This window comes from Procambarus clarkii, chromosome 26, assembly GCF_040958095.1.
Source record: "Procambarus clarkii isolate CNS0578487 chromosome 26, FALCON_Pclarkii_2.0, whole genome shotgun sequence".
Lineage (NCBI taxonomy): Eukaryota > Metazoa > Arthropoda > Malacostraca > Decapoda > Cambaridae > Procambarus > Procambarus clarkii.
The window spans coordinates 16196766-16221587 of NC_091175.1; the positions used below are offsets into that span (position 1 = coordinate 16196766).

At 40.0% G+C, this 24822-nt stretch overlaps 1 protein-coding gene across 2 annotated transcripts in view; it reads left to right on the forward strand.

Annotated features, from left to right (window-relative positions):
• Positions 1-24822, forward strand: part of LOC123756821 (limbic system-associated membrane protein) — a 241354-nt gene that overhangs the window by 71331 nt on the left and 145201 nt on the right. For both annotated transcript variants that reach the window (XM_045740190.2, XM_045740191.2), the window contains exon 2: positions 13405-13740. In XM_045740190.2, the coding sequence (XP_045596146.1) occupies positions 13701-13740 (40 nt within the window). In that variant the 5' untranslated portion in view covers positions 13405-13700. The remainder of the gene's footprint in view (positions 1-13404; positions 13741-24822) is intronic.

Sequence of the window (24822 nt, forward strand, 5' to 3'; positions counted from 1 at the left end):
TTATAACCTTTCATCCACTTGCGCGCTTCAATTATGTCACCCTTTGCTTGTCGCCTTTCTAGGGAAGGCAACTTAAGCTTCTTAATCTCGCTTCAAAAGGGGGGGGGGGGACTTTTATTTTAATTTCTGGAATTGACTTTATAATCTTTCTCTGTCAACATTAAATAAATTTCTATTCATTCTAAAGCACGGTGACGAGAAATTAACTGCATAATAACGGAACCTAACAAGGGAAAGATGAAGATAATGAATAATGTTAGATGACTGATTGTGGATTGAATCCACATTGTGTATTTGCTTCAGTGTCTTCTTTAAAAAGATAGTATTGTCATCTGTTTCATCCCTCCCTCAGGGTTGTGAGATTGAGTGCATTTAGCCTCTCGTAATTTTGTTATATTAATTCAGGCGTTAGTCATAATGAAAAGCTTTACGATCTTTCATATATGGGTTTGTGCTTGACGAGGTGCATATTTCATTTCGGTGATGCGTATTCTTTTATTATCTCCACATTGTAAAAATTGATCTTGAAAGTTTTATAATGATGGATTGTAAACTTTGATCTAATGTTTGCCAGATTCCCAAATGCCACCTATGTTATATAGTGTTCGTGGATATGCTTCTCCGATTCTTTTTGAGTGTCTGATTTCCGGTAGTTTCCTTAAGATGATTTCTTTGAGTCTATTTCTCTTTTCCATCTTCATTATCTTACATTGGCTTGGTTTGAGATCTAACAACCATTTTTCTGCCAACTCTTTGCAGTTTGTAAAAATCTTTTTATTGTACTACACGTAGTACAATATAGCACAATAAAATCTTTTTATTGTACTACATGCAGACCTCGATTTTTACATTTCTCATTAGTTTACCACTTCTCCATTCTAGACGAAGAGGTGCTTTAACGAGGGGCTTAAAGTCTAACAACCTCTGGAACGTTATTATGGCTACACCATAGTCTATTAAGAAGCAAGAACATTTTTAGTCCGACAGTTCATGAATAAAGTAAATTCTATGTGTATATAAACCCAGAATCCGAGTACTCCTCTCGGAATATATTTCTCTTCGAGGGGAAGAATTGTTCCCAATCTACCTCATTTAGACTGAGCTATTGAACGTCATGACTACACCTGTGCCTGCTTGAGCCGCAGCGTCAAGATACACACGGCGATAGCTATTATCCATGATAAAAATTCTATACCTTTGTTGATTTTAATTAGACAATTAATGAATTAAAAAGGATATATTATTTAAAATGTAGAATCTGATGGACCTATTTTTCTAATTCCGTTTTTTTTTTCAAATACATTCAGCTGTGTATAATTCTAAAGCAAACTGGAATTGGTTTAAATTTGGAATAAGGTAGCAATCTACCCCAATATGATCATTTCCAGCCCTGTTATTAAAACACATTATCCTGATTCATTGCCACAATTAATTTGCATGCTATTTTTCTCCTTCCTCGTTACGTATAATTACTGTAGATTACTTTATCATTTATTCTAAAGATTCCATTTTTTTGTATGTAAATGGACGCGATAGTTTGTTCCGTGATAGTATATGGTTAATTCGGGGCGAGGGAAGACACGGTGAATACGGCAGGGAGCAACACGCTCAATACCACGAAGATAACAACATGCATCCGGCAGTTATAACATTTTTTATCCGTTCCTGTAAAAATCTTTTCTTTAACAATTATTGCCGATTACACAATAAACATTTACATAGATTTAAAAATATAAAAGTCAGGAAGGGAGATGAAAAGGGGTGCAGAGAAAAGATAAGACGAAGGAGAGGTTTACCTATAAGACTTAGATCTAAAGACGAGGTCTTTAGCAGGTGGAAAATATTCCAAATTAAATATACCAGGATACAAATAGCTCCTAGGTAAGCGTTGGGTCAGAGACTCGTCTCGGTGCTTGATCAATAGTTCCTAGGTGAGCGTTCAGTCGGTGGCTGGTCTCTGCTTGCATGATCAATAGCTCCTAGGTGAGCGTTCAGTCGGTGGCTGGTCTCTGCTTGCATGATCAATAGCTCCTAGGTGAGCGTTCAGTCGGTGGCTGGTCTCTGCTTGCATGGTCAATAGCTCCTAGCAGAGCGTTCAGTCGGTGGCTGGTCTCTGCTTGCATGGTCAATAGCTCCTAGCAGAGCGTTGCGTTGGTTGCTGGTCTGTGTGCTCATGATCAATAGCCGTGGTGTCAGTAACTGAGGAACCGGCGTTTTGTCAGCAATTAGTGGTTGTCAGGCTGATGGCACCCGGAATATGGGGAACGGGACACTGCTGACAGCTCTGGCTTTATTGTTATTGGTGGTTGTGCTGGTTGTGGAATCTTGACAGCAGTAGCTGCTCCTGTGAACGTCCCCAGTTCCTGCTACTTCTTTGAACGATGTTCCCGGTTGTTACTGCTCATGTTAACAATGTTCCCGGCTGTTGCTGCCCCTGTAGACGTTTTTGGTTGTTTCTGCTCCTGTAAATAACGACTACAACTGTCCCTGTGCCTATGAAGAGAGATTTAGAGTTTTGCTGCTTCTGCAGGTTTTGGCATTTATTGGTGACAGATTTTATGTTATTATTGGCAGTACTTGGTTTGTCTGATGTATAACACCTCGCCAATGTCCAGGCTTCTATTGTCGCTGTATCTATCGATTATATAGATTTTTTTTGTAAGGATCTCACAGGTGATGCCTCGCATGGAGGCATCGATCTCGCATGGAGGCATCGATTTTGCATGGAGACATCGATCTTTGTCGCATCCTACATTAGCATGGGTCAGCTGCCAGCGCTATGGCGTTCAAAATATAAGCAAAGATAATGTTAAAAAGATACTAAGCGACCTTTGGAATGGGCAGGGGAAGGGGGTGAGGCCAAGACCACGAAAACTCGTCTCAAATGTTCCTATTTGAGGTGATGGAGTGAAGGGGTGAGTGAGGGAGTGAGGGTGTGAGGGTGTGAGGGGGTGTGGGGAAAGTGTGGGAGGGGAAGGCCGGATGACCATCTGCTCCAGCCTTTGTTGCACCATTAGTTGCACAACCAACTGCTCTGCTTGCCTCCGCTGTTATCTGGTTTTACAGCTTGTTTTTTCCTTCATTTCGTGCTATAACCAGACCTAGATTTTTTTTTAATCTCATTTTATTTGTTTTTCCCAGCGTCTCATTCTGCAACCTATACTTCCGTTGCTTAAATTCCCATCTCCAAGCTCCTTCTCCTCTTACATAATTTTTTTATCCTGCATTATCTGCTTGTCCTGCATTATCTCCAGCTTATCTTTCAGATTCTACATATTCAACTGCAACTTCTTCTCCTTCTGCTACTACTTCCCTTGCAACTTCCCCATTTCCACTTGAAACTTCTCATCTTGTAAGTTCCACTGCACTGTTGAGTGATGCAATTTGTCTATCAATTCTTTAAAAACTTCCTTTCATTCTTAACTTCCCCTTTTTCCTGCATCCTGAATCATGGTAAACTTATAACGGGACAACTGAAGTGTTGAGTATCTCTACATGACACTTGAGTGAGGCAAAAGAAGACAGGGATGCTCTCGGACGAAGGTTCGAATCCTTGTCACGGCCCTTGTGGATTTGTTCAAAAGAAGACAGTTTTAGAAAACCTTTCATACACTTCCAATTTCTTGTGAGACATTTTACGACAGCCTGACTATCCCTTTCACTCCAGCTCTCTAATTCACGAATTTTTCCCATTTCTTATCCGCGTTTTTGGTCCTATCTATCTCTGCCTCATAGGACAAGCCTAACAAGGAGTGAGATAAATCTGGAGCTGGAAGCGGCAGAATAGACTCATCGATCCTCCCTTGGTGCGCGAAGCGTGAGAAGAAAGCAAAGGTATGAGACCTTCCTGAAATCTCCCGGAGCGCTTCCTCCCTGTGCACGACTGGCAGAGATTTGTGGAACTAACTCCACGCTTGTCGTTTTTGTTCCTCTTGGGAGCGCCTGATTTTTCCTGGTTGTGGGCGATGTAATCAATGCTAACTCACATAAGTTTAGAGGGGGTTCGATACTTTTTTCTTTTCTTTTTACCGGGCCTTTAATGGATTTCATCATCGTAAATTCCAATATTCAGAAATAATGGCTCCAAGATGGAGGTTGCTAATCCAGAAATGAGCCATAAAAACGTAAGCACGCGACACGGTTCTCCAGGGAAGCGACGGGAAAAGGACTTTATCAATTCACAGGTGATGATGTAAGTCGAGGAAAAATAACCGTGAAGGGAAAGCTATGCTTTATTATTAGTAGAAAGCACTAAGTCAGTATAACTACAGAGTACAGAAGGTACACGAGGGCATGATTGGTGCTGGGATAAGATGTGGTATTGAAGAAACTGAGACCAAGGACTTGGATCTCGAACGCCGGTCTGCCGAAGTTGGAATGACCAGTTAAAGTTGCTGGACAAATCGTGATGTGAGCGAGAGATATTTTTACTCAGGCTCAACAGCCGCTGCACGAGAAACATATGAAGAGATCAAGCACCTTACACTTTCTTAAGTGTTGGGTGTCCAAGTGTTGCATGTAGAGGGAGGCTGGTTACAGTATCATCGTCGTGGTCACTTTCCAGCAGGGCTCTCTCTCTCCCTCTCTCTCTCTCTCTCTCTCTCTCTCTCTCTCTCTCTCTCTCTCTCTCTCTCTCTCTCTCTCTCTCTCCCTCTCTCTCTCTCTCTCTCTCTCTCTCTCTCTCTCTCTCTCTCTCTCTCTCTCTCTCTCTCTCTCTCTCTCTCTCTCTCTCTCTCTCTGACAAACTGTATTCTAAACGAACATTGGCCATATCTCTTGACTTTCGTGTCTCATATTTCAAACAACGAATTATCTTTTCAGTTTTAGTGCTTCAGTTAATTTCTAAACAAACACGCAAGTTTTCAGACACACGACACACACCCAACACCCACCCACCCACACACACACACACACACACACACACACACACACACACACACACACACACACACACACACCCACCCAACACACACACACACACACACACACACACACACACACACACACACACACACACACACACACACACACACACACACACACACACACACACCCAACACACACACACACACACACACACACACACACACACACACACACACACACACACACACACACACACACACACACACACACACACACACACACACAATTCGGGGAATTAACACATTCAACTTGAGAATGGTCTAGGACGGACCGAAACGTCGTTGTCTCCTCATTTTCTGGTGAGTGGTTTGGTAATCTTCAGCCACGTTATTGTGACTCATCGTCTGCAGAGTTCGGAGGATGTGGTCCTCATGGCTCGTGTTCGATTCCCGGCCACGGTAGAAACAAATGGACATACTTTTTTCACCTGATGCTCCTGCTCAGCTAGCAGTAAATAAGTACCAGATAGACAGCGGCTACGGGCTACATCCTGGGGATGTGTGTCATGTATATGAGAGAAATACATCTAGAGGATATGACGCAGGAAAGGTATGTCGGGAGTCAGTACATTTGACAACCCACGGTTAAAAAGGCGGGGCCCAAGAGCTAACAGCTAAATCCTGCAGGCACAAATAATAAATAAAAATCACATATACACTCTCACAACCCAAGATTAGTATCTTTATCAAAAAACATTCTACAATGGCTTATGGGGCCTGACAACTCAGTAAATAGCACTCGGGATTAGTAGTCCTAAGGTTTCGGGTTCGATCCCCAGTGGTGGAAACAAATGGGCAGAATGTCTTTCACTCTGATGCCCCTGTTCATCTAGCAGTAAATAGGTACCTTAGACAGCTGCTACGGGCTGCTTCCTGAGGGTGTGTAACAAAAAGGAGGCCTGGTCGAGGACCGGGCCGCGGAGACGCTAAGCCCCGAAATCATCTCAAGATAACCTCAATATAGGATGGCTAGATTCCTGAACAGCTGTGTATTTGAACATTCAGACGTGTCAGAACTGTTAATGGAGCAATTCTTTCATGGTGGACGGTCGACCCCACTAGCCTTTACAAGTGGATGTTAGGTTTTACTAGTTTACAAGTATATTTTACAAGTTGGACCTCAACTAAACATAACCTTAATAAAGCTGTATGCTTGTATGCACGTGCATTCATTATATTTATATACATATTATACATACATAACATATAATATACATGTATATAAAATGTATGTATATAAAATGTTACTGGTGTATAATGTTGGAAAAAACGGTGCATGAAATTTACTGTATTAAATATCTCTGGGAATTTTAATCCAATTTGAAATACTTTTCCGTATTTAAATATATAAAAACTACTCTCGAAGAAGAAAGGTCATTTTTTGAAGACAATTTTTAAGATTAATTTAAACTTTTAGGAAAACCTCTACCTTAATTATGAACGCTTAATCTCTCAAGTTAAAAGTATATGTTCAAAGAACGTAAGAACATTTTGCATAATAAACCTCCCGAATAAATATTGTGATATACGACGCTCAACCAGCATAGAAATCTAGCCAGTCGCATTCCAAGAAACAAAGGGAACCATAACGTTATTTTTTCGGGTGAAACAACGTAATAGCGTTGTAACTCCGGTGTTATTTCGTTGTTTGGCATGGCCATTGGTCCACTGTATGAGAGGGGGTGGGACACAGCAGCCTAATCCCGTTAAGTGTATAGATGAAGAGGGAAAGACCGCGTGCTAACACGGTAGAGATAATAGTGGTAGTATGGTAGAAAGGGGAAACTGCCATCATGGTGAACAGGCTCTATTAGCGTGGTGAAAGGGATGAAAACCTGTTGACACAGTTGGCTGCCAACCGTGAAGAAAATCACCTGAATGAGGGCAGTCATTACTGAAAGTGACCAATCGCTTGTAAGAGCTTTCGTCCTCATTGACAATACGTTTTCTGCAAAATCAATCAGTTCGGCCTTAAGAACATAGTGGCTTGAAGGACATGTCACGCTTCTGAAGGACATGTCACGCCTCTGAAGGACATGTCACGCTTCTGAAGGACATGTCACGCCTCTGAAGGACATGTCACGCCACTGACGGACATGTCACGCCTCTGAAGGACATGTCACGCCACTGAAGGACATGTCACACCACTGACGGACATGTCACGCCACTGAAGGACCTGTCACGTCTCTGAAGAACATGTCATGCCTCAGAGAGCGTGTCTCAGCTGGCGAAACCGTGTAGGCAAATGATGATATGGATAAGGCGGAGGATCTGATGGACGGGTGCAGAGCAGAAATATCAGCCATGGAAATATTAGATGATTGCTCTCGGAGTAGAAGGAACCGGATGTGTCAGAGAGGGAGTGGGTCATGTCGACAGAGAAGAGGGGCGAGCCGGTAGTGAGAGGACATGCCCCTAACAGGGAAAAGCACCATAGGTGGTGAAAGGTGAGTGTCCGACACATGTGTTGTCAGAGGGGGATACGTCAGAGGAGAGGGGAAGAGGAGTTGCTGGCAGTTGAAACTAAAAAAATAAATGCTGAAATAAATGACTGAAGAGTACAGGGTAAAATGTGTTGGCAGATAGGGTACAGGAAGGAGTTTCAGGGGAGAGAGAGAGAGAGAGAGAGAGAGAGAGAGAGAGAGAGAGAGAGAGAGAGAGAGAGAGAGAGAGAGAGAGAGAGAGAGAGAGAGAGAGAGAGAGAGAGAGAGGGGGAGAGAGAGAGAGAGAGAGAGAGAGAGAGAGAGAGAGAGAGAGAGAGAGAGAGAGAGAGAGAGAGAGAGAGAGAGAGAGAGAGAGAGAGAGAGAGAGAGAGAATGAGAGAGAGAGAGATTGTTATAGAAAAAACATGAAAATAGAGAAAAAATATACAGAGAGGAATAATGAGCAAAATGGAGGAACAGAGCAAAATGAAGAAAAAAAAAGAGATGAAAGGAGAGAAAGATAATAATCACATATATTATCGACGAGTAGAGAAATACAGGCGTCACAACGTTCCTATAGTGTAGCGATTAAGCTTGTATAGTGTAGCAACTAAACTTGTATAGTGTAACGACTAAACTTGTTAGTGTAGCAGCTAAGCTTGTATAGTGAAGCGACTAAGCTTGTATAGTGTTGCGACTAAACTTGTTAGTGTAGCAGCTAAGCTTGTATAGTGAAGCGACTAAGCTTGTATAGTGTTGCGACTAAACTTGTTAGTGTAGCAGCTAAGCTTGTATAGTGAAGCGACTAAGCTTGTATAGTGTTGCGACTAAACTTGTTAGTGTAGCAGCTAAGCTTGTATAGTGAAGCGACTAAGCTTGTATAGTGTTGCGACTAAACTTGTTAGTGTAGCAGCTAAGCTTGTATAGTGTAGCGACAAAGCTTGTATAGTGTAGCGACAAAGCTTGTATAGTGTTGCGACAAAGCTTGTATAGTGTTGCGACTAAACATTGCGTTGCTTATGCATAAGCAACAGGGCTCCATAAAGGAACACACAATCTCCTCTCACACCGAGACCATCACCAGAGAAATCTTAACAAACAACACAGAAATCATCGATAGGTACAGCGATAGCAGGCGGCTTGACGTCTGCGAGGCACTACACATCAAGAAGTCAACACCAGCAATCAACAGCCAATTAATGCACAACTATATTTTACCCACTTCAAGACTCCGCTCCAATATAGAAGCATCAAGAAATATGGGCCAATAAAAATAGGCCTTCTGCAGTTACCTACTTTTAATACCTGTTTGTATTTCATTGTTTCGTGTTCTGTCTTGTGTTAAAAGTTTATTTTCACTTCATCCAAAACTATTGTAACATGTCACTTCACTCAAATGTAGGTATAAAAACTCGAAAGATGTTTAAGCTCTATTCAGTTAGAGTTGTGTGTGTGTGTGTAAACTAAAGTCTTTGAAAATGTAATAAGTTTTACGAAACGCGCTCAAGTGTCGCGTCAGACTAGAAATAAAAATGAATTTTGGAGAATTGATCTTTGAATTACCATCAACAGTGAAAAGAAACGTAAGAAAGATCGAGAAAATTCGTGTTAGAATTATTAATCTTACTTTTTCGGTCATATTTAATAATATATGTCTACAGGAAAGACTGCTACCAAAATATACTAATATATATATATATATATATATATATATATATATATATATATATATATATATATATATATATATATATATATATATATATATATATATATATATTTGTGTATAATATTTACCTAATGCTTGATCTCAAATTAGGCCAACATTCAGAACTGGACACTACACCAGAAAGAGGATCACATTGCACCTAATCTCGTATATCACAGATTATCTTACATCAAACACGCTTACGTAGTGAATTCCGACATGCAAGTTGCTTTACTGTATCCTGTGTCAGTGTGTACGATAAGGTGCGATAGTTTACTATCGCACTTATCAGTATCACTCTATCGCACTATCAACATTAGATTAATACATATGTACAAAGAATTGTAAACATTTGTAGTTTAGTTAAACAAAAGTTAGAATAAGGTTCGGTTAAAAATGCAAAAAGGTCTGCGAACTATATATGGAAAAAGAACAAAGAAGCAGCGAAGTGGCAGAAGCAAGGTTTAATTTTTAAATGGCTGTCTTTCCCTTTCCCTATACACACAAGTTCTTTCACCTGATACCTCTGTTCGCCTAGCAGTAAATTTTCTCACTATATATGTGCCTGGGAGTTAGACAGCTGCTACGGGCTGCCTCCTAGGGAAACGTGTGTGAGAGAAATATGCATTAGATAATATATAGGAAAACCTGGTGTGTGTGTCAGTACATTAGAGAACCAACTGTTAGAAATACTACCATCTCGACCCTACAGCTACAAATAATAAACACACACACAAAATACATATAGTTTACTTCGAAACAACAAAAATAAACAATAGAGACAGTTGAGAGGCACAAAAGTTGTTTCACGGAGTGAATAAAGCCGAGATCCAGAGGACCATGAGAGAACCATGGCGCCTGTGACCAGTATATAAGAAAAACACCTCTGCACCATCAGGAGAATAACGACGGGTGCCATCAGGAGAAACATGTAATCGATCAGTCGGTGAGCACACCCGCGGTAAAACAACGAAGCAAGAGCTTGAAAAAGACAAATGACGGGGGCTATACCAGCAAGGGAATATTGAAACAGGGAGGAGCGAATGTTTCGATACCCGAGGTGGTGAGACGGGGATGTTTGAGGAAGGTGAAACAAGGGGGAGGAGGTACGTCGATATGTGGCGTTTAATACAAAATCCTTTAAAAATATGACGTATCAGTAAAGATTTAATCACTTTAATATTGCTGTGTTTTTTTACCCATCGTCTCGATAGGTCAGATAGATTGCTTGCGTTCATCAATATCTGGTAAGGTAAAAGTAATTTTTTTTTATAGAGTGGCAAATCCAGCAGCTAACGAATTTATTCACCAAGTACTTTTGTGTCCAATTAAAAGATTTGCTGCTACTAACGCTACTTTTGTGAGCTAGTTTATATTTAATGAATAGTTGACAAGCTCCGAAAGGGTACGAGATCATCCTGTACATAATAACGGTGTTGAGAGCGACCTCGTTGCTCTTCGGAGCTCGTAAACTGGACCACGTTTTATCAAACATTTACCCAACCATTTACGAAACTTGTACATCCTTCATCAATCAAGGCGGCTATGTTTATATTTATTAAACCAGCTCCGAAGCACTACGAGACTGTTTATAACAATAATAACCTTGGGTTGTTGAGTTTCGAACCTCGTAAAGTGTTTAATGAACGAAAGCAAAGCTGCCATGATTAAGAAAAGATGTACAGGTTTCGTAAATTGTCACCTAAACACTCTTTGTGAATCCATCGTATGTTCCTTGTAACCCGTTCTTGCACTTTCTTACAGTCAATATTGACTTATTAAATAAGTGCATATGTGACATACTAATACATTGTGAATATTTTAGTTTACCTTGAAAAGCTTCATAAAAAACACCGACCTTACCTAACCTTCTTAGTATGTTAAGATAAGCATCTTATTGCTTCGTAATTACGATTATTACTTAACCTATACCTATAATAGGTTAAGTAATAATTGTAATTACGAAGCAATAAGATGCTTATCTTAACATACTAGGAAGGTTAGGTAAGGTCGGTGTTTTCTATGAAGCTTTTCAAGGTAAACTAAAATAGTCACAATAAATTAGTATGTCACATATGCACGTATTTAATAAGTCAATATTGACTATACGAAAGTGCGAGAACGGGTTGGTTCCTTGTGCTGTATTATTGACAGAATTGCTGAATATGTTGTGTAATATATAAACATGTTTTCTGACTCTCACAGACCATAACCATGCTGACAGCAAGTCAATGGTGACGAGTGTGCTTTTAAACCCATACCATTTTGTATCTCCCTATCATACGTCTCTTCCAATTATCTGAAAAGGGAATATACATATGACAAGGATTCGCAGTGCTCGATTACACCAACAGCACAGTAAATCCTCAATATATAGGCTATTACTCACTCCAAAACGGTTCATCCATCAGTGGGGGAATAGGTCAGTGGTGTGGAGTTAAATTTCCCTCTCCTTTCCCTGGCAGCTCAATACCGACATTGTTACAGGGCAAGGAACGATTGAAAAAGAAAAAAATAGGGGTTATTCAGCGGTAGAATAGTTTCTGTTGATTCATTTCATTCCTTTTCCCATCCTTGAATATATGTAGCATTCCTTCCCAGTTGGGTAGGTTCTTCCACTCTTGCCCTAGCTGCTTGCCTTAAAAGCTCCCTCCCTCCCTGCGCCCCGTTTCCCTCAATACATACGTATTTTTTGGCGCCTTTACTGGCTCCACAGGCTCAGAGATGGTCTTGCTCCCACACTTTTTTGTTTCACCTGAGAACCTTGTTTAACCCGACTTTTGTACTCTTGGCTCTGGTCTGTACTCTCTCCCTGCCTCCTTCATTCATTCTTTCCCACAATCCCCTCCATCCTGTCTTATCTTCCTTCCTCTCTTTTACATCTTCCCCTAGACCCCCTCCATCAAGTACATTCTTGTTCTCCCCTTTCTCATGCCAATTCTTCCTTCTACTCTATCGCAATCTCCGACTTGCCGCCTGCCTCGACGTCTTTCACACCTTTTCCCCAAACCCCTCGTGTTTCCGTTTCCTCATTTACCTACGTCCTTTCCAGATCTCTCTGTCGTGTATCCTCCTTCCCCTACACTATAACAAGCAACGTGTGAATGTCCCGGTTTCCGGTCAACGAGATGAATAACCAGTATGTTGTGCTCAAGAAAAATGTATTCAGTACCGGTTTTCTCACGGGTGTTTGAAATTTATCACCAAGCTATGCTGAAAGCGTTCGCCTGTCCTGAACGGTTCGGAAATTCTTGCCTCAACCCCCCAAGAGGCAAGAATCTCCCAGAGGTTAGGAAAGCCTCTGGGAGATGGATCACAGGAACCGCCTCAAGGTAGATTCTATAGCATTGCAAAACCCTAGAAAACAAGGGATTTATTGAATTAATCCTAAGGCAAGGCAAATTCTATTGCATCAACCCAAAGGCAAGATAAATTATCTAGTCTCAGCCCCAATGCACGGGGAATTTCCTTCCGCCAACCCTATGGCACTGGAAATTACCTTCCAAAAACCCCAAGGAAAGAGGATTTCTGTTTCATTAACCGTAAGGAAAGAAGATTTTTCTTTCATTAACCCTAAGGGAAATTCCCTTGTAACAACCTTAATGCCAGAGGATTTCCCTGTATCACTACTTTCACAATCAAGTTTGTGTTGGTAGCAAAACAAACAAAAAACAGTAAATTACGTTTTGTATTCTCATGTATATCTCGTGTATACAGAAAATAATCATACCAATTTTGACGAGTTACAGAACAAATTTAATAAGATGTCGCAAGTCGACCAAAGAATTTATCATAGAATCAAAATATATATTGTTAACAACTAGACCTTATATATTGTATTTACACTTGTACACAATTGATACATGCATCCATAACAAAATTCAATGAGCAAAATTTAAAATTGCACCTATTTTTACTAACAAATAAGGAGAAATAAGCAAGAAACAGAGGATGACGATTCGTTCCCAGGTTTTAGAGTTAAACCGTACAAAGTGTACGCTTCAGACTGAACTTTGACAAATTTTATTTAAAGGTCAAAGTTACCTCTCCATATCATCTTTTGCATTTGTTTCGGTATCAATGACTCAATTTCTGCGACGCAAGATGATAAATAAGTCAACTGCAGACTATTAACCTGAACAGTAAGACGAAATTGAGCCTTGGGACATCTGAAAGGAGAGTTCGATCCTATTGTACTGACTCACTGTTTTCTAACAGTTACGTCACCTTGTAATATTGTGATAGGTCTTAATAAAATCTTCTCTGGTTGAATATATACTGTTGTTTCTGTATAGTGAAGCATTTCTTGCTAGGATTTTATTACTATTTTATGTCCTATTTCTTTCAGGGACCCAACTGCGTAAATTAAAAATATGAGCGCTTCTGCTACCCAGGACTTGTGAACAGACCTGAAAAGACCATGACCCTGCCGGGAAGAGACTAGAGAACTGCCATGAAGATGGAGAGACGAAAAACCAACGTCTCCCCCACCTCCTTCTCCAGTGACACGGTCCTCCCGAAGTGTATCTAATTTCTAGTCAACTTATGCAGTCAATGTGACTGGCTGACTGGTTGAAGGAGAGGCATCGGTGGTCTCCCCACACTTTCCAGTGGTGCGAGTCCTTGGTGTCGAGTTGGGGCCAGATGGGACCAAGTCTGCAGCCCTTACTGCTTCCTGTGGCGGGTGAGTCTATCTCGATTGTATTTTCAACCAGTAGCGTGTAAGATTACTGACGGAGGCTTGGGATAAGGTTTGTACGTTATAGTATGTTGCTGATTGTTGGATGTGCGCAGTGATTTTATTCTGTTTAACTATTCGCTCTACATTTCCTCCATTTTTTCAGCTCTCTTTAATTAGCATTTGCTCTAAACCATTTGCTCCTTCCCATTTCTTTTTTTTTTCTCTCTTTCTCTCCCTGTTCTCTCTCTCTTCACCGCGCGCCTCTCCTCTTCCAGCTACCAGCATTAACATAAGCGTGTCATGGGAGCCTCGCGTCTTCTCTGAACAACTTTGACCTCCACCTACCACACTTAACAGGACCCAAGTTACATCTCGTCCAGGATCCGACAAGTGTTGCTGCATCCTACTCTTGTTTGCCTTTCCAGCTTTCCTCTGTTCCTTTTATAAATTTCGTTCTTCCTCTTCCTTTCTGTATCTCCTTCAATTTTCTACTCCACACTTTCTTTTTCACACCTGCTCTCTCTCTCTCTCTCTCCGATTTTGCTGATGATCCTTCCTCTTATTACAAGGCATTAATTTTCTCACCTCCTGGTTCTTTTCCTCTTGTCTGTATCTCTTTGCACTATCCTTTACCCATCGTTTTATTTGTTGTTTCTGGCAGGGACGAATACTATATATTTATCCATTTTCCTAAATCTGGTCTATAGATCTACTTACTACAGATCGAGTAAATACAAGTGGAAAATACTCTGTGATTTATAATGCAAGAATTTTGAGTCTAAATACATGCTACAAACTCACAAGAATTTCATGTGAAAGATGCATTTCGGGTTGGGTTTGAATTTTGTTGACAGTCATCCATTAATATACAATAGTCAATGCACACAGAGACAGACATTGAGTGGAAGTGGAAATATTAGTTTTTTTATGTTGAATGAAAGTATAGAAAGTATAGAAGAAGCATGATGATGTTATAGAAGATAGGGTATGAAATATGAAAAGGACTGAGTGGTGTGAGCCCTCACTGAGGAACTTTAGGGTTGAGAACTTACAGAAATAGTAACTTGGATCAGATTCTTTCCCTCGCGTTCTTTTTCCTGATGTTGAGTGGAACGGTCTGGATGAAGTGGTAGAATGTTGCAAATGATACCAAAAAGGCAATAAAGTGCGAAATATGAATTGCTATGAAAGGATTGTGCAGAAAGGAAGACAATGATGAATGATTGAAGCCTGGCATAGGTGCCACAACTATTTCACAGAAAACACACAATTTTCATCGAATTAGAACATTAACACAGGAAAAGAATACACGAAACTCTTAGAAAGAAGTTTTTTTAAATGCCATGGCTTCAAAAATTTTACATACATGGCGTAAGTTACACATGATTTCTGAAACTTACAGTAATACGAGATATTTCTAGTAAGGAACTGTAAGGAATCAAGGAAACCAATCTGAAGGACAATGGAACATAAAACTAACATCTGCTGGAAGTGCCATAAAACCAAGGATTTTATGGTAATTCCATAAAAATAGATGTACAATAACCGCGTCCTCAGCGCTACAGCAGCAGCCCCTATGGGAAACCAGGCGCCAGAGAGAGCTCACAAAACATCATTGACTGACTAGGTGGAGCTTCCCAGGATCAGCACTTTGATGGGGATATTTCCTCCTGAATCATCACTTTACCAGCTTCAGTTACCAGTTCAGGTATAAGCTACAGCTACCAGCTACAGCTACTAGTTGTCACTTTGTCCACTCTTGTAGGATCACATAGCCACCACAACTTCTACTGATATTCCAACTATATCATATATGTTGGCAGGAAACGGGAAACAGAGAAATATAGATGTAGATACGGAAAGGAACAGAGAGAAGACGATAGAGGAAGGTAAAGAATGTGAGAGAAGGACAGAATGAAGTAGAGTGATCGAAAGGGTGATAAAGTGAGAGAGAGAGAGAGAGGGAGACCCAGAGCGTACAAAGATCAAGTGCTGGAGACCACAAGCATTCGGGCGTGTCCGCAACAGTCAGGTCCTTGAGAGAGAGAGAGAGAGAGAGAGAGAGAGAGAGACAGAGACAGAGACAGAGAGAGAGAGAGAGAGAGAGAGAGAGAGAGAGAGAGAGAGAGAGAGAGAGAGAGAGACAGAGAGAGAGAGAGAGAGAGAGAGAGAGAGAGAGAGAGAGAGAGAGAGAGAGAGAGAGACAGAGACAGAGACAGAGAGAGAGAGAGAGAGAGAGAGAGAGAGAGAGAGAGAGAGAGAAAGAGAGAGAGAGAGAGAGAGAGAGAGAGAGAGAGAGAGAGAGAGAGAGAGAGAGAGAGAGAGAGAGAGAGAGAGAGAGAGAGAGAGAGAGAGAGTGAGAGAGAGAGAGAGAGAGAGAGAGAGAGAGAGAGAGAGAGAGAGAGAGAGAGAGAGAGAGAGAGAGAGAGAGAGAGAGAGAGAGAGAGAGAGAGAGAGAGAGAGAGAGAGAGAGGGGGGGGGGGGGACCTGACTTCTACAATATTTGTCTCAGTCTCGCTTTTACTCAATTTCAATTTCTCCTCCACACGCTCACGCACTCATGAGCTCCCACACGCACTCTCGAGCGTGCACTCAAAGTCATACCGCTCGTATGTCTATGTCTCTTGCTCCACCACTTTCTCCTCCACTTCTCCCTCTTGCACAAAATAGCTGCACAAAATAGCAGCCACATACACACCACCAGAGAGATTTCCCACAATAATGGTTCCAAAACTAAATGAACTTTGCTTGGTCTTTGTGATCGGAAGTGTCTATTACAAAATACATGATTTTATTAGGATAGAGCAAAATAAAGACCCTATTCTTACACAGAGAAGAGTAGACAGCTTACAAAAAGAAACTACATAAGATTAGGCGCATATCTAGGGATTGTAAAACGGATATGGGAACGACAGTTAAAAAATATGAGGGATCAAGTCAAATGAAGTAGCAAAGCGGAAGAGATAAATACTATCAATAACAGAGTTGATTCCAAGAAACTAAATATATACCATGAGAGGGAAAATTTGAAAGAGGACAGACAGAAAGCGAAATAGAAACAGCTGGTATATTAACGAATTCATGAAAATCGAAGGAGAATCGGTAACAAAATATAAAAGTTGTATAGTATTCAATACGAAGAAGTAGCTGCAATTATGCTGTCATATTAGGGTAATAAGAGAAAGCTGTGATGAACTGAGGACAAGCTTCCATAGGGGTTCTCCCGACGATGCAGCATTCGCTTCCAGGATTGAGAGAGGAGTTAAACTAAAAGGAGAGACTAGTAAGTATTGAGGTACCAGCAGAGGAGGTAAAGAGGCAACAAGAAGTATACCCTGAAACAAAGATTGCAGAACCAGGGAACACATCGACAGACAGATTTGTAAACAACTACGATTACGGCTTTAAGGAAATAAAATCTTGCCTAACAAATTTAATGGAGTCCTACAGCTATAAGACAGGACAAAGATGAAAGGGAATACTGCAGATTTCCAGAATTCCCAGAAGTCCTTGGCGTAGTTCTACACAAATGACTACTAAGTAATCTTGGCGAAACTCGAAGAGCACAAACATGGATAGGATTACCTAACAGACAGGAGGCAGGGTTTCATGGGGGCACCTTCATATGACCAACAAGGTGAACCTTTTATACAAATTTAAAGGTCCACTAATTACATGAATTAAAAACCTAAACCCCAGTTACCCTCTTATATTAGATGTCGCCTTGTCCATCCACTTGGACTGGTCGGTAGAGCCAAATCCTCACTTTTTGCAAGGTCAGCGTTCGATTCCAGAGTCCAAGTGGTTAGTGTCTTCTATGTTGGCAACAAGTTCGGAACATAAAGATGCCAACATAAAAGACACTGCTCTACATGCTACGCCCACTACACCTGATTAATCTTTGTATGTGCTTCGTACCCTATTTTCGCCTTTTTCTTCATACTTTAACCCCCTTACTTTTCTCCCCTTTACGCATTATTCTTGACCCATTTGTATTGGTCTATTTATCTACACCTGACCCCATAATGGTATAAATCCATTATGCCCTGTACTATTCTATCACTTAAGAATGAACCATGTAGGTTCGAAACGTTGTGTAATTTTATAATAAGTGTAATACATTCTACAGTTATTTATTTATTTATTTGTCTTCACCTCGAACGAAGATGACTTTTGGAGAACTCCTCTTCCAATTAAACCAAGATGCAAGAGCAGTAGTCAGAGGAACAGAAGCCCTAAACAAGAAAATAATCAATACAGAATATTGTATTAATTATCAATGCAGTCATATTTAATGAAACATGTATAAATGAAAACCTGCTGCCAGTATACACCAATATATATATATTGGTGTATACTGTATATACATATACATGTATATACGCCAAAATTATATATATATATATATATATATATATATATATATATATATATATATATATATATATATATATATATATATATATATATACACATATATATGTCGTACCAAGTAGCCAGAACGTCCTTCTCGGCCTATTATGCAAGGCCCGATTTGCCTAATAGGCCGAGTGATTTTCTTTATTTTCAAAATATTGTTTCCAGTTGGTTTATTTGAAATATTATTATTATATTATATTAAGAACATAAATTATTGATTTAGTTATGTTAGTTTAGGTTAGGTTAAGGTAGGTTAGGTTAGATTAGGTAGGGTAGGTTAGGTTCGGTCATATATCTACGTTAGTTATAACTCAGATTTAACAAAATTAACTCATACATAATAAAATGGATAGCTTCATCATTTTATAAAAAAAAAAAAAATGAAAAATATATAAATTCAGGAAAACTTGGCTTATTAGGCAAATCGGGCTTTGCATAGTAGGCCGAGTACTGCGTTCTGGCTACTAGGTACGACATATGTTTATATATATATATATATATATATATATATATATATATATATATATATATATATATATATATATATATATATATATATATATATATATGCGAACAAGCCTGAATGGTCCCCAGGACTATATGCAACTGAAAACTCACACCCCAGAAGTGACTCGAACCCATACTGCCAGGAGCAACGCAACTGGTATGTACAGGACTTGTCAAGCGGATTAAGGCGTCCTGTACATACCAGTTGCGTTGGTCCTGGCAGTATGGGTTCGAGTCACTTCTGGGGTGTGAGTTTTCAGTTATATATATATATATATATATATATATATATATATATATATATATATATATATATATATATATATATGTCGTACCTAGTAGCCAGAACTCACTTTTCAGCCTACAATGCAAGGCCCGATTTGCCTAATAAGCCAAGTTTTCATGAATTAATATATTTTCTCTAATTTTTTTCTTATGAAATGATAAAGCAACCCATTTCATTATGTAAGAGGTCAATTTTTTTTATTGGAGTTAAAATTAACGAAGATATATGACTGAACCTAACCAACCCTACCTAACCTAACCTAACCTATCTTTATAGGTTAGGTTAGGTTAGGTAGCCGAAAAAGTTAGGTTAGGTTAGGTTAGGTAGGTTAGGTAGTCGAAAAGCAATTAATTCATGAAAACTTGGCTTATTAGGCAAATCGGGCCTTGCATAGTAGGCTCAGAAGTGAGTTCTGGCTACTAGGTACGACATATATATATATATATATATATATATATATATATATATATATATATATATATATATACATATATATATATATATATATATATATATATATATATATGTCGTACCTAGTAGCCAGAACGCACTTCTCAGCCTACTATGCAAGGCCCGATTTGCCTAATAAGCCAAGTTTTCATGAATAAATTGTTTTTCGACTACCTAACCTACCTAACCTAACCTAACCTAACCTAACTTTTTCGGCTACCTAACCTAACCTAACCTATAAAGATAGGTTAGGTTAGGTTTGGGAGGGTTGGTTAGGTTCGGTCATATATCTACGTTAATTTTAACTTCAATAAAATAAAATTGACCCCATACATAATAAAATGGGTAGCTTTATCATTTCATAAGAAAAAAATTAGAGAAAATATATTAATTCAGGAAAACGTGGCTTATTAGGCAAATCGGGCCTTGCATAGTAGGCTGAGAAGTGAGTTCTGGCTACTAGGTACGACATATATATATATATATATATATATATATATATATATATATATATATATATATATATATATATACATATATATATATATATATATATATGTATATATATATATATATATATATATATATATATATATATATATAATCTCCATATCTATATGCACTAGTTTAATATAAATGATGAATGGCTCCTGGCAAAAATAAATGTATTCCTAACTCAGTTATACAAAATGAATTGCTTTCCTGAGTCTGAACACAAATTCACGCACATAAATATATATAATGTACTACAAACGTAGCCGCCCACAGGCACGAAACAATGTTGCATCGATTAAAGCAATATCAACATAGATATGCGAGCTTAATTCCGACCAGTGAAAGTTTCTCAATATGAAAATAAATCCAACCACTGCTGATTATCTTTTAGAAATCTACTGTCAAGAATAATCTCCCTTCATAAAGACTAAACTCGTGACGCTGTTAAGCAGACATTAACAGTTTTAAATAGAATTATATGCCAATTAGGTACAACTCACTAACTCACTAAACCTTGCCTCCTCACATGAAAATGCGACAGATTTTAAATATTTGAGGGTATTTATACAGACTCCATATTGCTTGCTGGTGCTCGGAACGTCCCGTCATCTTTGAGATGAGATGCAATATGTGTAGTGATAGATATTGCATTGCAATACGTGGCATATTGCAACATTAACATTAGCATACCATTCTAGTGAACTCCTGTGAGATGCAATCACTCACTAGGGAGAAGAACGCCCTGTAGACTTGTGTCGTAAATGATGGTGTTATGTTCACAGTGTTTTGAACAACAACGTGTTATCTCGATGGTGAAATGAAACCCAACCATGACATTATACGATACGATGATGATCTCATAATCCATACCATTAGATATACTAAAAGAACATAAGAATAAAGGAAACTAACGAAGGTCACAAATGAGGCAGTTTCAATTTATATCCACCTGATCTAGCTTAAAATAATCAAGCAATCCTACGTCTATTATGTTTCCCAATTAACCTAATACCAGCACCTATGATATGCTCAGTCACACATTAGACACTTATCAGCGCCAAGGATTAATCATCTCAGATGGGGAAAAAAAACAAAGACACTAGATCGAAGCACAGACAGACAGACAGCAGGAAGCTGCTCTCAAGATCCATCTGTATGATGGCTCTCAGCTTGGCCATGTAACTGGATACAAAGTCTTTGGTCTTGAGGTTCTAACGATTAATTCTGCGAAGTAACCAGATTAGGCTATATATATGGACACGACACACACACACACCCTACCATACTGATACACCAAGACACTCACTCCCATCTGCACATATACTCAACCAGTCACCCCACACCGTTTCTCCCTTGCTAAACATATCCCAATACTTCCCCCTACATATCTAAATATTCTCCTCTCATCAAGCTATGCTCGTCTGTCCCCTCTTTTACACACAGACATTTAACCCCTTCGGTGGCCTGTGGACACTATTTTCACTCTCCCATTCACCAAATATTTGCCGTGTGTGGTGCATTGGGTTTCTTTGCCGGTCAATATTTGTCATTACTGCTTCTGTATAGATATTCCTCACCTCTCTATTGGTGGATCTTTGTTTTTATTACAAATGCACTCTTCCCTTACTAGTGCTAGTGTTGCTGCTATTGCTACTACTGCTGCTGTTGCTCCTGCTGCTGCCGGTGCATCTTCTGTTGCTGCTGTTGCTCCTGCTGCTGCCGGTGCATCTTCTGTTGCTGCTGTTGCACCTGTCGTTGCTCTTTCTGTTGCTGCTGCTTCTGTTGCTTACGTTGCTCCTGCTGCCCTTGTTCCTGTTTCTTCTGTTTTTGTTGCTTACGTTGCGGTTGCTGCTCCTGCTGCGACTAATTCTCCCGCTACTGCTGTTGTTACTCCTGCTCCTGCTCCACCTCCTACTGCTCTTGCTTCTGTTACTCATCATTCTCCTGCTTCTACTCCTGTTGCTTTTACTTTTCCTCCTCTTCTCCTGTTTCTCCTCCTCGTGCTCTGCACCGGTTAACAAACATTGTCTCCCTTCCATGGGTAAACACAGTCCCCTTCCAGCGCGAGGAAACACCTTGTTAGTTGCAATTGTTTATATTGTCACTGTCTTACTTGTCTTTGTGAAGTACAGTGGGCACACAACTCCGAACTCATTTTTCATGTCGCATTTCTTGTTTTGTTTTATATGTCTCGTGTGTCTCATTGTCTGTTTGTGTATGTTTTATCTCTCTGGCTGTGTCTGCGTCTATCAGTGTCTAACACATACACTTTTTGTCTGTGCTTCTGTCTCTCTCTCTCGCTCTGTTCTCTGAGGATTAATAAAGATCTGGAAAATAGAAGGGAACGCATTTTATAGTTGCCTAATTATATGCAATTTGTCACCAATCTCCAAGTGCCGCCTCTTCTGGCCATCGCAGGAGTGTGTAATTTGGCATAATCACACGACCATCTATGTAACAAACAGGAATTATTGTTAGGGTGAGCGAGAAGGACGCAGTTGTACAATTTTCTCGCATGTACAGATGCTATAACATTCTCATTTTTATATTGTTTCGCGCGAGTATGCGACTTCAGGGTACGCCAGGCGCACAAATTGGCAGTAAAAATATTTATATAGCAAAATATTAAATTTCTTTTACTAGGTACTTAGCGGGAGTGATGTTTGCGTAACTGGGGGAAAAGTGGGCTTTAGTGGCAAGGATGTAGGTGGATAGTTCTATTTGCAATACGCATTCAACATTGACACCGGCAGACAGAGAATGGGAAACCAATCACATGATAGTTTTTTTCCCAATTTGCTTTTGCTGTTTTATTTGTTGTCTTTGACACACTGCCGCAAGGGTGTACAAATGTCTGTACGCAGAGTGTCGTTCGTGTCCTTCGTGTGCTGCCAATTGCCTCCTTACTCCTCACCCCTCATTATTTGGCTGTACAAAGAGTAATACAAATAATGACAGTCGTAACACAGGCATAAACGCTTATTTTCTCAGAGTAAAGAGCGGACTGCACGATTATGAGGTGATCTTTATTTCCAGTACCGAGGTTCTATTTGTTGACGTACAGTACTTTATTTATTCATGAGGGTAAGAGGGTGTATGTAGGGTAGAATGAGGGGCGAATATCAAGGGGGGGGGGGGGTAATTGGGTATGGGATGTTGGTGGGGAAAGAAGATAGTGAAGGGAAGATGGTTGGTAAGCAGGATCGGCACAAGTGTACCATATTACCTTCCTCCCTCCCAGATTTTCAAACACTGACACAATTACCCCAACCCAACACCAAGGTATAATTCCCCAGTAGTAATGCAATCTATTTGGGTAATGTACACAAATAAAGATGGTATCATTAATAAATATGAAGAACTCCAAGAATAATTGCAGGACTTTAACTGTACATCACAGTAACATAAACAACACTATCAAAGATAGATGAATTAGTATTAACAAGGAGCAGTCAGATTATAAAACTGACAAAGAAAAGATGATAGTATTAATGGTTTTATAAATTAACCTATGTGTCCAAGGTGGCCAACCCCTCTTGACTTCATAAAAGGCTTAGTAATAAACTAGAAGAGAGTAGAATCAGTCATATATATATATATATACAACCCTTGGTCAATATATCTTGAAAAATTGAAGAGATACATATTGCATCAGGATGAGAGGATACAGTTGTAAACACGATAAACATAATTAGATTTGGAACCCATTTTCATTGCAGGTGATACAAAATTGAACTCGCTTGACGCAGAAACCATGGAGGCCACTTCGATTTATAACATCAAGAGCAAATATGACACAGCAATATAACAAGGAAAGTGTAAAAACACCAGGTAGAGTAAATAGTTGGGATATGAGAGAATTTCGTCCTCATTAATCAAAGGTTAAATGAGAACGAAAGTAAAACCAAGAAGAGACAGGCAGACACACACACACACACACACACACACACACACACACACACACACACACACACACACACACACACACACACACACACACACACACACACACACAGGCGGGGGTGGGGGGAAAGGTCCTAGCATGGATAAGGAACTACCTAACAGGAAGGAGCCAAAGAGTTACGGTAAGGGGCGAGAAGTCGGACTGGCGAACAGTAACAAGTGGAGTACCACAAGGATCGGTGCTGGGACCAATTCTATTTCTTGTATATGTTAACGACATGTTTACAGGCATAGAGTCCTACATGTCGATGTTTGCGGATGACGCAAAGTTGATGAGAAGAGTTGTGACAGATGAGGATTGCAGGATCCTCCAAGAGGACCTGAACAGGTTGCAGAGATGGTCAGAAAAATGGCTACTGGAATTCAACACGAGCAAATGTAAAGTTATGGAAATGGGATTAGGAGATAGGAGACCAAAGGGACAGTACACAATGAAGGGGAATAGCCTTCCTGTGACGACGCGCGAAAGAGACCTGGGGGTGGACGTAACACCTAATCTATCTCCTGAGGCACATATAAATAGGATAACGACAGCAGCGTACTCTACACTGGCAAAAGTTAGAACATCATTCAGAAACCTAAGCAAGGAGGCATTTAGGGCGCTTTACACTGCCTTTACACAGGCCAGTCTTAGAGTATGCCGCCTCATCATGGAGTCCCCATCTGAAGAAGCATATAATGAAACTGGAAAAGGTTCAGAGGTTTGCAACGAGACTCGTCCCAGAGCTACGAGGGATGGGGTATGAGGAGCGCCTGAGGGAACTGTGCCTTACGACACTAGAAAGAAGAAGGGAGAGGGGGGACATGATAGGAACGTATAAGATACTCAGAGGGATTAACAGAGTGGACATAGACGAAATGTTCACACGGAATAGTAACAGAACGAAGGGACATGGATGGAAGCTTGAAACGCAGATGAGTCACAGAGATGTTAGGAAGTTTTCTTTTAGCGTGAGAGTAGTGGG